Here is a 14,184-nt window from a genome sequence, read left to right on the forward strand (position 1 = left end):
TCCAAAAATGAGTCAATGGAATCCGGCATAAGTTAAATGTTTCTCAACCCCTCTTATGCAAGATTTTTAAGAACATATTATTTACAAATCAAAGCAAAACTAAAATGAAAATATGAGATGAATGCATACTAGAAATGATCAGAGTGTAGAGAAGGCACTAAAAATTTGGTTTACAAATATTCATGAAAAAGATGTGGCAGAAAGCTGAAGAATTATCAATAAAAATTGGGGAAGATGATTTTAGAGCAACATATGGCTGGTTAAGCTGATGAAAGAAAACAGAAAATATTTTTAGCAAACTTACGCATCCATCGTGAGAAAAAAATTGGTTGTCAAATGAATGGCCTAGTTTCAAAAATACTGCCCTGAAAACACTTATATTGCCAATAAAAGAGATCTATACTATCTTGCATTGCCTCAACATACATACTGATTTAAAATTGAAAGTTCAAAATGATGTGAAATAGTCAAAGATGATGTCACCATTTTATGCTGTGCGAATACGTTTGGTTTTAAAAAAAAAAAAAAAAAATCTTACTAGAAAAAGAAAAAAATCCTCAATTTAAAGGATTAAAGAGTTTACCAGTAGATTATATGTATAATGCAAAAGTATGGATTATGTCAATAATGGTCAGGTATGACATCGATTAAATAATTTCCGGAAATATTACAAAAACAAACTTTTGCATAACAAATACCAGATATTAAACTATTAATGGCATTTCCTAATTAAAAATGTGGTGAAAGTAAGCATTTATATATTTCTAGTCACATTTGTATTAAATTAGTTAAATACCATTGATATTTGGAAGGATAATTTTCTCATTGCTTAGTATTATCATTCATTTAATATTATCAAAACATTCGAAGACAAGTATGAACAATTGTGTAAATCATTTGCATCAAGAAGAAAGTTTTATTATTCCAATAATTAGAGGTCTTTTAAAATAGTTCTGGGCATTAAAATCTTCTGCTACTACTGATATTATTGTAAAGCTGCTTGCCACATTATATTCTAGTATATTATTATAATTATGGTTTCTAATTTTGGCCCAAAATTTCTAATAAAAAATTATGTCTTCCTTAGAATGATGTAAATTATGTAAAAACACAACACTTCCAAAATTTTTTATTTTAATACAAAAAAGGAAAAATCTGGCTGTATGTTCAATTTTTATTATAATTTTCAGTTTTGGTTTAACGTATGGCATAAATTATTTCCTATACTTTAAGAGTATTTTGGCATGCCAACATATGACCCAGCATACATTCCTCAATACAATCTACCAATTAGTTCAGTACTGCACTAAACATTCAAACTGATTCAGAGATAAATTCTAAAATATATTAAATAACATGAAGCTATTAAAACATATAGTACTAAAAAGTAACTTTGATTTACCATAGGGAAGAGGACCTACATGCAAATCCGTTTTATCAACATAAATATTACTGAAATTTCTGAATAATCAATAACATGAAATTAATAACATTAAATCAAGAATGTTTTTTTTATAAAGTCCCAATCCCTTGTATTATAATCCAAAGCCTAACTTTAAGCTGATGTTAGCAACTTATAAGTAAAGTTTTCTGAAAGCAATCCTTCATACAAGGGGTGATTAAATGAAAAGGTACGAAACGACGTAAAAACATAATGGTTAAATATTTGCATATTTTGCCACGGGAGAACATAGCGAGACATCTCAGGATGCGATTGGAGTCTCTGACTGGGATCGGAGCATGTGCGGGTGCCCGCATGCGCAGGAGGTAGCAGAGGTTCTTATCAAAAGCAGCGACCATATGATGCGGCAGTCCGTATGATGACAGGATGGCATTTGCGTTGCAAAATTTGACAACTGAGGAGCAGCAAGGTGTTATCTGATTTCTGACAGTGGAAGGTGAGAAACCGACGAGTGGTAACAGTTTATGGGGAGAAATGTGTCTCTGACCAGTCTGTCAGAACATGGAGTGCCCATTTTCGTGCAGACCGTGAGAGTGTGGGTGATGACCCGAGACCAGGCCAGGCAAACACTGTCATCATGAGCGATCTCATCGACAAGGTGGACGACCTAGTGAGAAGTGATCAGCGTGTCACATTGCGAATGCTGGCAGTGAAGGTGGATGTCAGCTATGAAACAGTGTGGACAATTGTTCACGACAGGTTGCAATATCGGAAGGTGTGTGCCGCTTGGGTTCTGAAGCAGCTCACAGACCAGCAAGAAACTGTGCATGGGGACACTGCAACATCTGTTTCGGTATCAGGAAGACCCCGCTTTCTTGCAGCGGATCGTCACAGGTGATGAGACCTGGTGCCATCACTACGAGCCAGAGGCAAAGCGCGACAGTATCGTCACCTCCCCCTAAAAAGTTCAAAGCCGTGCCGTCAGCAGGCAAGGTGTTGCTCGCCGTCTTTTTCGACATTCAAGGTCCGCTACTTGTGGAATTCCTCGAGCACAGAAAAACCATTAACTCTGATGTGTAGTGTGAGACATTCCGATGCCTACGCAGGTCCATCAAGAACAAAAGACCGGGCTGCTCATGGAGGGTGTGGTTCTGTTCCATGATAACGTGCGTCCACACGTCTCCAGAGTCACACACATGGAACTGACCAAGTTCCAGTTGGAGACATTGGACCATCCGCCCTACAGTCTGGACATATCGCCCTGTGATTTCCATGTGTTTGGTCCACTGAAGAAACACCTGAAAGAGAAGCGTTGCAATTCAGACGACGTACTCAAGGACGCTGTTAAGGATTGGGTCTCGTCATGGCCACAGGAATTCTGGGAACAAGGAATCCTGCGGCTTGTTCATCAGTAGGATCGTTGTGCTCAGGCCTATGGTGTATGTTTTGAATAAAGTCTACATTTGTGCCCACCATGTTGTTTCGTACTTTTTCATTTGATTACCCCTTGTAGTTCTTTCTGAAAATGTGCAAAGAATTGTCAAAGAATTAAGAAAAGTAGCAAGTGATTGGGAATATTCTAACTAGTTTTGAATTAATTTTGAGTCATTTGTCTGTTTTCTAAGTAAATTCTTTGCAATTTTCACATTCAAAGCACATTTCTTTGAGCGGGAGCAAAATATTTGGCCTTCATATTGGCTTAACCATTAAATTTTTATGCAGGTAAAGTTGTACATTACAATAATAAGGAAAATAAACACACTGACTTTCTGCAACAAAAGATTTGGATTTCATCTGGTATGTTGCAGAAATTCTACTATAAAGAAGACAGAATTAGCAAAAAATACAGGACTGCTCACAGTATATCATCCACCACTTCAAAGAAAAAGAACATTTTGAAAAGGCATTAATGTGTAAATCCGAAGTGTAAAAGGTTGAAGAAATGCCTCTTTTCCAATTGGGAAGTAGTGGTTTTAAGATTATTTAGCTACGATGGAATCCAGGTAAATGTAATTGCTGTAATGGTACTAGAGAAAGCTTCACAAAGCTGCTAAATGGATTATAGGTAACAGATAAATACAAACATCCTTAGTGTTTCAAGAATATAAAATGTCTTCATGTGCAATACTAGTCAAACAGAAAAATATGAATGATTCAAAGTAGTTTAAGAACAACATAAATTCTGATTCAATGTTTCATATACAAAAATGTAATGTATGGATTTTTCTTCCAAAGCACAATGATCTAAACTTGGAATCTAAAAGGTTAGAATTTCTTCTTGCTAACACACAGTGCAAATGTAGAAATTAAGAAATTTAAAATATGAAATAATGAATGAAGCATTTATGACCATAAAAAATCCAAAATTTACGGAAAAAAAAAAAAAAAAAAAACTCAATGTTTATTTGATTGCTTTATTAAACATTTCTTTCAATGTAAGCCATTTAATTTTCTTTGTTTCTTGAGGTAATACTTTCTCTTTAATTCTATAGATAGACTTAATTTCTTGTTCAGTTACAAAGTTCCATTGTTCGAATGATGCAATAGCCCCATTGAGAATTTCCACTGAATAACCAATCCAAATGTTTTTATTCTCAACAACTTTTCTATAACTTTCTTCACAAGCAGTTGCAATATTTTCTACATCTAAAAGCATATTACAGATTTTGCTGTCCATTAGTTGACAGATGATTGAGGCATTGTCACTGCACTGTTATATTGAAAATCTTCTGTTATATCCCCTTTATTTATAACCACTTCTCTATATGTTTACACATACTCCATTAATTTGAAAATTTTACTTTTTGTTTGTGATATATGAAAACCCTCAAATTCATGGATGTCCTCATTAATCTCAGCTAGTGTCCACTATACACTATTGGCAACATATCATGAGATTGGTGACTAAAGACATGTTGTTCCACTAAATTTTGTCTTGCTTCTATTGCATGCTGATGATGTTAAGTCTGAAATATATTAGTTTTAGTTATTTATTATACTTAAGCCTACTTCCCACACATTCTTAAAGCTTTTTTGAGTCTAGAATAAATAAATTTTCACATAGATTAAGGATACATATTAAGGATCACATTTATAGTATTTCAATAACATATTTGGTTATTCTGATGTGCTATAGCATAAAGGTTTCTGCCAACCCTACTGAATACTGTAATTACTCACATATCTTAATTTTTTACTAATTTTGAAACCTGAAAACCAAGAGGATATGTTACTTTTGATGAAAAAAGTTCAAGAAGTTTACAGATTGTAATGCATTTAAAATGGCTACACTAAAATTAATAAATTATATATTTAAGAAAAGTCAGCTATTGCAATCAATACAATTTACTTTTAACATAGCATATTAACCCAAATTTTCATACCATATTAATGAACACTACACATTGGGCTTCTCAAGGAAAGCTTCAAGTTATGTTTATTTAATGAAATATAATTATTAAGATTCTACAATTTCATGAATAGCACAAACTGTAACATTACTTTAATTTATAAAATAACTCACATTGTATCAACTTATTAAACACAATAACTGAAGCACTTTTCATAAAATCAGCCCACATCAATACAGATGTGATGATTATGCACCATTAAATAATCAGGAAAGCAAAGAAAATACATATTGTCCAATGGTGGCTAAGATTAGCAAGTTTCAGCAAAGTAATGATGCCTTATTCAGATCAAATTATGATCTTCGTGAAAGCTTTGCTTTGGCAAACAAAGGGCAGTAAAGACTCTGGCATAAATTTGAAGACTTTGTCTTTCTGAAGAAACCTTTTCCTACATTCAGGAGGTAAGTTAAAAACTCTGTGAATAAATTAGATATTTCTATTCACATGACTGAAAAGCTAGAAGAAAGAAATATGCCAGTACTACAGAAATTTCTGCAAGCAATAATATGCAGAACGATAGCTTTCTCAAATTACCTGAATGCCACAGTCATCAGCAGCCAGAAAAGAATGCACTAATTCTTGTATTAAGGCAAAAGCAAAATCTTCATTGTCAATACTTTCATAAAAATTAACTGTTTCTTTGGAGCTAGCACTTTTCATATCAAGCCTAAAAATATAATGCATTAAAATAAAGTTTACATAAACTAAAAAAAGACGTAAAACACTGGCATGAAATTACAAATAAAAATAAGTACTACAAATATAAAGATATATGCTTAAAAATACTTATGTTTCCTAATTGCAGACAAAGCAAACCATAAATACAGAATACTTATTAAAATGTTTCAAATTAAAAATATTTCCAATAACTCAGAAAAAGATTACATTACCTTAAACAAAATACCTAAGCATACTAAAAAGATGCTGGTAGCAGAATGATAGATTATATAAAATAATTGTAACCAAAATAAATACAAAGAGATATGTTACAAGCTGTGTTAGGTAGCTATGTTAGCAGAATGATGAGGTATATAAAATAATAAGAGGGATGTTACAGGTTATGTTACAGATTATGTACATTATAGCATAAATAATTCGCAAGTGATTAAAAATAAGTAGGAAAACATGATAAGATAATGTAAAATGATAAAGCAAATGTATGTATAGAACATTAAATATAATGTATATAAAAGAGAAATTACATGCTTGTCTTTAATTTACATATAACTATGATTCTAGTTTTTAATTTTTAAGTTATTTCATCAGATTTTATGTTCATTATCCAATCATAATGATATGAACTTTAACTTCTTTCTACAGTCCTGAGCAGAATGCAAATTAGTTGTTATGCATTTATGCTAAGGGTTTATATTTTTTAGAATTTCTGGCAGCACTGCCTTGCAATTATGTACAATCACCAGCTCTGCCAAAGTTATTTTGGATTTAGCCATTTTGCTAGGTAATGTAAAATATGTGCCATCAATTTCTTTAGCCACCTTAAGTAGTTTATTTTGTGCATAGTCTCAGACTATGTTACCTAAATTGGAATTTAACTTCATAATATGATGTTTTAAATACCCACAAATAGCGAAGGTTCATTACTAGCACATGCAGAGCCTTCTGTTAACAAACACTTTATTTTAACCTTTCTAGGACTTTATCCTCTTATTTCTGACTGAAGTGATAACTCATTTATCAGTCTAGTAGGATCTGAAAGACTTTGACTGAAACTTCTAGACATAGAAGTTTCAAATCCTGCAAAATTTGCTCTATTTTACTGTAGAAATTTTCAGAAACAGCCAGTGATCCATGATTTTTTCTTTTTGTATCAGAGAATTAGAAGTTTTTAAGTACTCAAAAGTATAAATGTACTATTTGAAGTAAAACAGAAAGCAATTTTCTTAACATTCATTCATAGAAAGTACTAGCACTTTATAATTTTCATTTATAATGTTATTAGTGTAAATTTTAATGGTGAATTATTTTCTGCATATTTCTAAAACATAAGAACTAATTTATTTGCTGTTTCAACATTGAGAGAAATGAATGGATCAAGAGGAAAAATATGTGTAAAAAAATGTAATGAAAACAGGGGAAAATGTTATGCAAAATTATGTACCTTCCTGGATCAATTGCTCCAAGCTCTCCTAGGCATTCACCTAATGCTGTACGAATCCTTGTATCAGGTTCTCGGCAACCAGAAATCAACTGAAAATAAATCAATGTTATTAATTTCAGAAAATTAAACAAGTTATATTTATCCTCTTTTTAAAGTATACAGAAAGAACAAAAAATACCGATTTATTGAAAGAGTGATTAGTATTTATTTCACCTAAGTTGCATTTAAAAATTTCTTGTAATCAATAAATTCTAAAAAAAAAAAAAAAAAAAAAAAAAAAACAGAAGCACATCATATTGCATGTTGTATTTCACTAGATCATAACCTCAAGTGATTGTCAGTTTAAATGCATAAATTAGTATTAGAATGTTTGGAAATTATTATTTAATTTTTTAAGCTGTAGAATAGTATGAAGTTCTTCATAGTAATCCCCAAGTGGCATGACTGCCTTTAAGTGGTCATGAGGTTTTTCATTACTTGATATATTTTAGATTATACTTTCAAATATTTTGATCTGATCATATTAACAAATGAAAGTTTATGAAAACACAGACTAAAATAAGTAATTAAAAACATTTAGCCATAAACTGTTTAAAAACAGATTTTCACAAACAAATCCAAAAAGTCGTGTCACGCACAGACTTATTTATATGAGACAGTAAAATCCAATTTTATATTTATTTCAATAAATGTGTTATACAGTACAAAGTCCAAAATCCGGACCCGTAAGGACTTTGGCGATTCTGGATTTGGGATTTTTCTGGATATTAAATCATCAGTTCAAATCTAGTAAGAGGGCATGCAGAAATTATAAAATTAAAAATATGAAATCATGATTTATGAAATAATGATGTATTTTTGGTGGTCGAGTGCTTAATGCATAATATAATTAAAGAAAATAAGAGTAGACAATCTCCTATAACAAAAGAATACATTAAGTACTAAATTACGATTTAAATTACATTGCAGAGCTCGGAAAACAGTTCATGCTACCGTCGCGTACAGTTGTCTGACGAGAAGTCTGAGTGAGTAATGACGTCGCTTTGCTGCTTTGATTAAGAACTGGATTTTACACGTCGCGCCATCTCATGAATAGAAGTTGAAGTATCTGTCGGAACGCCACAGTACTCCCCCCCAAGTACCATCGGTACGTTATAAGTACTTTCGGTTAAGTTTAACCTTCCTTCCAGATCTGGTAGTTTTAGGTTGCTCTTTAACGGCATGTAAGCTTTCTTCCGGGAGTGATGTTGATGAGGAAGTTGTTGGATCTTGCATTAGAAATGCTGGTTTGAGACGATCGATTCCAATCACTGATTGTTTGCCATTGCAGATGATGGTGAAATGTTTCGGTGTTCGTTTGACAACTTTGAATGGACCATCATATGAAGGTGTTAAAGGTGGCTTAATTGCATCGTTGCGCACGAATACGTGCGAAGATGTCTCAAGCGCAGGATGTACAAAATAGCTTGGCTGGTTATGCGAAGATGCTGGGGTTGGCGAGATATTGCTCATGGTCTCACGTAAACGTTGAAGGAATGTTGGAGGATCGATAAGTGGAGTAGATTCTGGGCGAAAGAATTCACCTGGAAGACGGAGTGTTGCACCATATAACATTTCAGCACAAGTGCTACCAATGTCTTCTTTGAATGCTGTGCGAAGACCAAGCAAGACTAGGGGTAAGGCTTCTGTCCAGTGTGTGCTACTGAGGCACTTCAGACCTTGTTTGAGAGATCAATGAACGCGTTTCACAATCCCATTTCCAGATGGATGGTATGGTGTTGTGCGAATATGGCGAATGCCAAGAAGAGAGGTGAGGGATGCGAACAAGTGACATTGAAATTGTCGGCCTTGGTCAGTAGTGATGGTGGTAGGCATGCCAAATCTTGAAAGCCACTGGGAGATGAATGCTTGGGCTACAGTTTCAGCGGATATATTTTCAATAGGAATGGCTTCAGGCCATCTTGTGTACCGATCAATACAAGTGAGGAGGTAAGTGTAACCATTTGAAGGAGGCAATGGGCCAAGTCTAAGTGCACATGATCAAAGCGTCTTGCTGGAAGGTTAAATTGTTGAATGGGGCTGTGAGTGTGACGGGATACTTTACACCGTTGACATCTAATACATGAACGTGTCCATTCTGTGATGTCTTGATTCATTGCTGGCCAGACAAATCTGTCTGCGATCAGCTTTTTGGTGGCATGGATTCCAGGATGTGCCAAATTGTGCAAGGCATTAAACACTTCACGTCTAAAATTGACAGGAATATAGAGACATATTCTATTGTTCTCTATGTCACAGTAAATTTTAAGCGTTGGATCAATGTGCAGCGGTTGTAACTGAAGGGAGGTTTGTGGATTTGAGATTAGGTTCTTGAGTTCCTCATCATGCAATTGAGCTTTTGCAATTTCAGAGAAATCTGGGGTAGTGAGGTTGATATTGTTTACCCAAGACAAGGCATCAGCGACACAATTATCAGTACCAGAGACATATCTGATATCTGTACTAAACTAGGCGATGAAATCCAGATGTCGAAGCTAACGAGGAGAACATGAGTCAGAGTTTTTTCTAAAAGTGAAGGTTAATGGTCGATGATAATGATGAAGTCGTGTCCTTCCAAGTTGTGCCGGAAGTATTTAACAGCACAGTACACAGCAAGTAGCTCCCTGTCATATGTGCTCTATTTCCTTTCTGCAGTAGTAAGTTTTCTGGAGAAGAATGCCATTGGGGAAAGTCCTTTGGTATGGGCTTGAAGCACTGCTCCTATGGCCGTGTCAGATGCATCTACCATTATAGAGAGCTGATCACTAGGTGAGTGATAAGAAAGTGTGGCCGCATTTGCCAGATCGCGTTTGCATTGCACGAATGCTGCAGATGCAGATTCAGTCCAAGGGACAGCTTGTTGATAGTTTTTTTTTTTTTTTTTTTTTCTATTCTTCAGAAACTCATGTAGGCAGGCTTGTGTTTTTGCGGCATTTGGCAGAAAGCTTCGGTAGAAATTTAACATTGCTAGAAAACGCTTCAGCTCAGAGATGGTTTTGGGCTGAGGTAGGTCGTTAATTGCTTTGACTCTTTCCGGTAAAGGTTTGACTCCATTCTGGGTGATAAGACATCCAAGAAAGGAAACTGAGGTTTGACCAAGTACACATTTGGATGGATTTAGTTTTAATCCATGATCTTTAAGGCGAGTGAAAATCTGACGCAGATGTTGAAAATGTTCTTCCGCATCTGTAGATACAACCAGGATATCATCAAAATATGGGATGCAGAAATCGAGGCCAGAGTGTATGAAACGCTGAAATGTTTGGCCAGCACTGCGAAGGCCAAATGGCATATATAAGTACTCAAAGAGACCAAATGGTGTAGTCACTGCAGTCTTGGGCACATCTTCAGCATGCACTGGGATCTGATGATATGCTCTGGCAAGATCGAGGGTAGAAAATATGTTTGTTCCATGAAAAAGATGGGTACAGTCTTGGATATGTGGGACTGGATATCTGTCAGGGACTGTGATGGCATTAAGTCGATGATAATCTCCACAAGGTCGCCAGTCACCATTAGACTTTTTAACCATGTGAAGTGGACTGGCCCATGGACTTTTAGATGGGCAAATGGTTCCCTGTGCTAGCATGAATTCAAATTCTTTGCGAGCAGCTTTTAGCATCTCTGGAGAAAGACGACGAGGCTTGGAAAATACAGGTTGGCCATGTGTTTCAATGTGATGATACACTTCTGGCTGATGAGTATGCTGCCCTGATTTGGATGGGTTTAAAATGTCAGGGAATTCTGCTAATAACCGATGAAACCGTGTGCTGCACGATACAACACTTATGTTGGTAGGTACGTTTGATATGTGAGAAGCTTGGCCCTGTGATGTCAGCTGAGTTGTAGCACCAATTAAGCAATTATTCTTGACATCCACTAGAAGGTGGAAATGTGTCAAGAAGTCGACACCAATAATTGCTTGAGTCCAATAATTACAATTATTGTAATAATTACATCCACAATAATAAAAGGCCAGTTGAAAGTCCGGCGCAAGTTTAAATCAAGTGTCAATAGTTTGGTACCGTAGGTTGCAATTTGGGTACCATTGGCTGCATACAGTACAAGTTTAATAAGTTGGTGAGCATTTGTTTTAGTTCTCGGGAGCACTGATATGTCAGCTTCAGTATCTACTAGAAAACATAACTGAGTTGAACGATCAGCCAGTACTATTCTGTCGATTTGGCGGACATTCTGTTGGCCAGCAGAAGACCGCCCATTTAATTTCCCGCTTGTTCAAAAGTGCATGGAGGGGCACACTTGCGAGCTTGAGCGCCAAAATTCATATGATAAAAACATATGCCACTTGTGGGTTCTTTGTACTGCGTTCGAGTATTGTGATGAGATCGACTCCTGCTTCGGGCACAAAATTTATTACGTGGGCCCTGATTTGATCGATTGTATCTCCGTGAAGCATGAAGACTTGTAGAGAGTTCAGATACTTTTTTGGTCAATTCAGCCACTTGTTGTTCGAGGGATGAACTGGAAGGTGCAGCATTAGCAGCACTGACATAAGCTGGAGTAACAAGTTCATTAATTTTGTCAGCCATTGCTGCTAAACGGGTTAGATCTTCATTGGAAGCAGCAAGAATTATTTGTATGTTATTAGGGAGACGCGAAAGCCATAGTGACTTCAACAAGTCGTCACTAAAATGGCTTCCTGCCAGATCACGCATTCGTGACAGCAAGTATGAAGGTCGCTGATCTCCAAGTTCAAGTCCTTGTAGTAAAGTACGTATTTTTGAAGATTCACTTTCTGAATAGATTTCAATGAGCCGCTGTTTCAGTTTGGAGTATTTATCACAATCAGGTGGTTTGAGAATTAAGTCATGCACTGAATTCAGAATATCAGACTCAATTGCTGCAACTACATGGTTGAATTTTATAGAATCCCCACTAATGCGAGCGATAGGAAATTGTGCTTCAATCTGAGCGAACCACAATGAAGGATTATTTTTCCAGAAAGGCGGTGGCTTCACCGCAACGCGTGTGATTTGTGGCTCTGGTGGAATATCGTCGGGCATACTGATAGATAATTTTCACTTTAATTAATAAACACTTAACAGCACAAATATTGTAGCAAGAGGATACACTATTGATATTTTGCCCTGATAACAATAAATATTTTAACCATGCAGAAAAAATTTACGTAACGATACACACACAAATAATACAGGGTCAGCAATTACACACACAAATAATATTTTACTGAAATGCATTTGAAAAGAAACCCCTATTTGAAAAAAAAAATGATGCGTTCATTTTGTATTGCGCACACACAAAATCACCACTTCACATTGCTGAGGCACATTATCGAAGGAAAAAGGAAATCACTCCTGTAGCACGTGGGAAAGAAATTCACTACTTTCGAACACTGAGGGAAGAATTTTGCCGTAGCACGTTGCACAAAAGTTACTGACGTAGCACATTTAGCAAAAATCACTGTTGTAGCACATTTGTCACAAAAGTTGAATGATCGAAGAATTATTGCACGACTGGCGAAGTCAGCGGAATGGAACAGATCATTCTGCACGTGGCTTAGGGTCGTTGAAAATCCATTGTCAGTAGCGTGCTCAGTCAAAAGGTCATCACTTTTGGTGGCCGAGTGCTTAATGCATGATATAATTAAAGAAAATAAGAGTAGACAATCTCCTATAACAAAAGAATATATTAAGTACTAAATTACAATTTAAATTACATTGCAGAGATCAACGCAGAGCTCGGAACACAGTTCATGCTACCATCGCATACAGTTGTTTGACGAGAAGTCTGAGTGAGTAATGACGTCGCTTTGCTGCTCTGATTAAGAACTGGATTTTACACGTGGCGCCATCTCATGAATAGAAGTTGAAGTATCTGTCGGAACGCCACATATTTATATATGATCTAAAGGGTATCAAAATTCACAAAAAAAGAAAAGCCTAATATTTATTTGTTTACCTTATTAAACATTTCTTTCAATGTAAGTGGTTTAAGTTGTTTTGTTTTTTGTGCTAATACTGTCTCTAATTCTGTAGACAGACATAACCTCTTGTTCAGGTACATTAAGTCCTGTAACTGCTGTGTCGAGAATTCTGACTAACTTGTCAATTGAAATTTTTTCATTTTCAGTAACTTCTCTGTCACTTTCTTCACTATCCGTCGAGGTATTTTCTGGATCTAGAACCATACAACAATTTTTGCCATTCATTAATTGATTTGATGATTGAGAAGCATTGTCATCACAATGAAAAATGTCTTTTATATCATCTTCATTTATTACGGCTTCTCCACATTTCTTTACAAAATCCATTATTTGGAAAATTTCACCTTTGTTTTGCGATATACAAAAACCTTTAAAATTCGCAGCTACCTTCATCAAATCCTTCACTCTACATATTTGGCTATGCATCATGAGCTTGACTGCTAACGAAAAGTTGTTCTGTTAAATTTTATCTTACTTCTATCCCGCACTGAGACAATTAAGCCTAAATTGTATTAGTTTAGTTATTTATTATACTTATGTCTATTTCTTGCACATGCTTAAGGCTTATCAAAGTTCTGAATAAATAAATTCCCACATATACTTAACCCTTATTGAGGGCCGGTGCTAGATATCTTATCACCTGATGCAGTCTCTGTGGGTCCTAAATTCTGCGACTCGGTGTGGCCATAGGAGCCCAGGCGCTGGTTCTGGGTTTATGTGAATAACAAATCAGTTATTCTTAATTCAAATAGCCATAAATGTAATCTTTGGGTACAAAATCTATTTTTAGCCTATGGAAAGACATTTTTGGTAAATTTTTCCTCTTCTACATTTTATAGCGCATTTAACTTAAATCTGTAATCATTGCCAAGCATAATGTCAACATAAAAGGTTACCATACTCCTTTATTAGTCAATTACTGAAATAAAAAAATTGTTTAGGCATCAGTACATTACTCAAGTTGTCATCTTTTGATAAAAATGCAGTGATGAAAGGAAAATATAATAAAGAATGACAGTGGCGTAGCTAGGGTGGGGCAAGAGGGGACATCTGTCCCCGGGCGCAGCATCCAAAGGGCTCCAAATTGATGCTATGAAATTTTTAATGAAATATTTTTCATTCTTGGTGCACAGAAGGGGCGCAAATTCTTCCCAGTGCTGGAAACTCTAGCTACGCCCCTGAATAATGATTCGCCAGGTTGGCGTCAAATCAACAATGTATCTATATGGAATGTTTCAGTTTGAGATGT

General features: G+C 35.5%; 1 protein-coding gene across 5 annotated transcripts in view; it reads right to left on the reverse strand.

The window, feature by feature from the left end:
* The window catches only part of LOC118192119 (serine/threonine-protein kinase ATR-like), a 391,326-nt gene that overhangs the window by 196,435 nt on the left and 180,707 nt on the right, over window positions 1-14,184 (reverse strand). For all 5 annotated transcript variants that reach the window (XM_085810548.1, XM_085810547.1, XM_085810546.1 and 2 more), the window contains 2 exons: window positions 6,932-7,020; window positions 5,347-5,479 (listed from right to left, as the gene is read on the reverse strand). In XM_085810548.1, coding sequence (XP_085666674.1) covers window positions 5,347-5,479; window positions 6,932-7,020 — 222 coding nt within the window. The remainder of the gene's footprint in view (window positions 1-5,346; window positions 5,480-6,931; window positions 7,021-14,184) is intronic.

This window comes from Stegodyphus dumicola, chromosome 2 (assembly GCF_044657685.1).
Source record: "Stegodyphus dumicola isolate Sdum_Otavi_A_Nest chromosome 2, ASM4465768v1".
In the NCBI taxonomy this organism is placed as follows: domain Eukaryota; kingdom Metazoa; phylum Arthropoda; class Arachnida; order Araneae; family Eresidae; genus Stegodyphus; species Stegodyphus dumicola.